Here is a 1445-nt window from a genome sequence, read left to right as displayed (position 1 = left end):
AGAAAAATACAATTCTGATAATATGACAAACATAAGACAGACATAAAAAAAAAACAGAACCCTCATATTTATGCTGCTCTCTAATTGCTCAGTTTGCAGTCGAATTCTGTTCTGTAATTGAAGAAAGCGGTGAGGTGACTGATCTGACCATTGTCTAATTTCTATTTTAATATGCATCAACATTCACCAGAAACTGAGAGGGGTAGATTTGCATGCTGGGTATTTTAATTTTCTCTGCGCCGCGAGGACGCCATCATTCCTCTCCGGAGCTCCGATGGATGAGGGGTGTCTGTCACCACCATGTCGAGTTCCTCTGACGTGAAGCTCTCCGGCACCTTCCTCTTGCTCATCCTTGGAGCGCTCGCCAATATCTTCAACCTGGCGGCCACGGTGGTGCAGCAGCGGCGGTCCGGAGGGGTTAAAACCGTCGCTGTCCTCATCTGCTTCATCTCACTGGGCAACGTCTTGCTGCAGATCTCAACCTTCATCCTCGGGTTGGCGTGCTCTGCTGGCCAGACTTGCAGTTCTTCTTCTGCGCCGTTTTGTTTGTCTGGCTCAGCAGCAGCTCCGTCAGCTTCTGGTCCATCGCCGGGCTCAGCGTCCTCTACTGTATGACGGTGGTGAGTTTCTCCTCAGCCGTCTTCAGAGCACTCCAGAGGAACATCTCAGCCATCCTGAACGTGGCCTTGATGGTGATGCTGTTGACCTCCTGCGTGATGTTCGCCCCGTTCTTCTACCTTCATTTCCAAAGAGAAACTCCATCCAACTCGACTTGCGTCTTCAGGAAGCCTCTGTTCCTCGCCTGGGTTGACGTCCACGTTTACGTGATGGTCTTTATCTCCTACCTCACCCTGATGCTTTTGGCGATCATGCTGTCAACTTCCCTGCGGCTGGCCGTGTTCCTCTGCAGACACACCTCATCCATGCAGAAGAAGAAGCAGCAACAGAGGAGCTCTAATGCTGCAGAGTCCTACCTCCTGGTGTGCAGACTGACTGTCGCTCTGGTTTGGGTTTACTTCACCACGCCGCTCACCATCTCCCTCTACTACTTCCACGCTATCTTTGCTTCTGGGTTGAGCGCTGACATGCTCTTCCTCGGTTTGTCTTTTTATTGCGTGGCTTCTGCGTTGATACTCACCTGCTCCAATAAAAACCTGAGAGAGAAGCTTGGTGTGCTGCTCTGCAAGAGAAACACAAAGGCCAGGAAGGCTGGAGATGAGCAGGAACTGACGGCAACAGTTTGATGAGTTTTATATGAAAGACGTGTACAGACAAAAAGAGTTTTCTGGGGGTTTAGGTAACAACGGGCACCATGACAAAGACTTATCGTGATGCTTAATGACCTTCAACCAGAGCTTACATGCTCTAGACAAGCTGGAATCAACATCTATTTATTGCATGTCATTTTCCAGAAAAATGCAGCTAAATCTCATATGTAACAGCTT

At 49.1% G+C, this 1445-nt stretch overlaps 1 protein-coding gene across 1 annotated transcript; it reads left to right on the top strand.

Annotated features, from left to right (window-relative positions):
• Window positions 1–300: 300 nt before the first annotated feature.
• LOC103375880 (taste receptor type 2 member 16-like) lies at window positions 301–1244 on the top strand. Its single transcript, XM_008306176.1, is given in 2 exon segments — window positions 301–487; window positions 490–1244. Coding segments are annotated over 2 exon segments (942 nt in total).
• Window positions 1245–1445: the final 201 nt, after the last annotated feature.

The sequence above is a fragment of the Stegastes partitus genome, unplaced genomic scaffold (assembly GCF_000690725.1).
Source record: "Stegastes partitus isolate 25-593 unplaced genomic scaffold, Stegastes_partitus-1.0.2 Scaffold3392, whole genome shotgun sequence".
In the NCBI taxonomy this organism is placed as follows: Eukaryota; Metazoa; Chordata; class Actinopteri; family Pomacentridae; genus Stegastes; species Stegastes partitus.
This window is presented reverse-complemented; position numbering and strand designations above follow the sequence as displayed.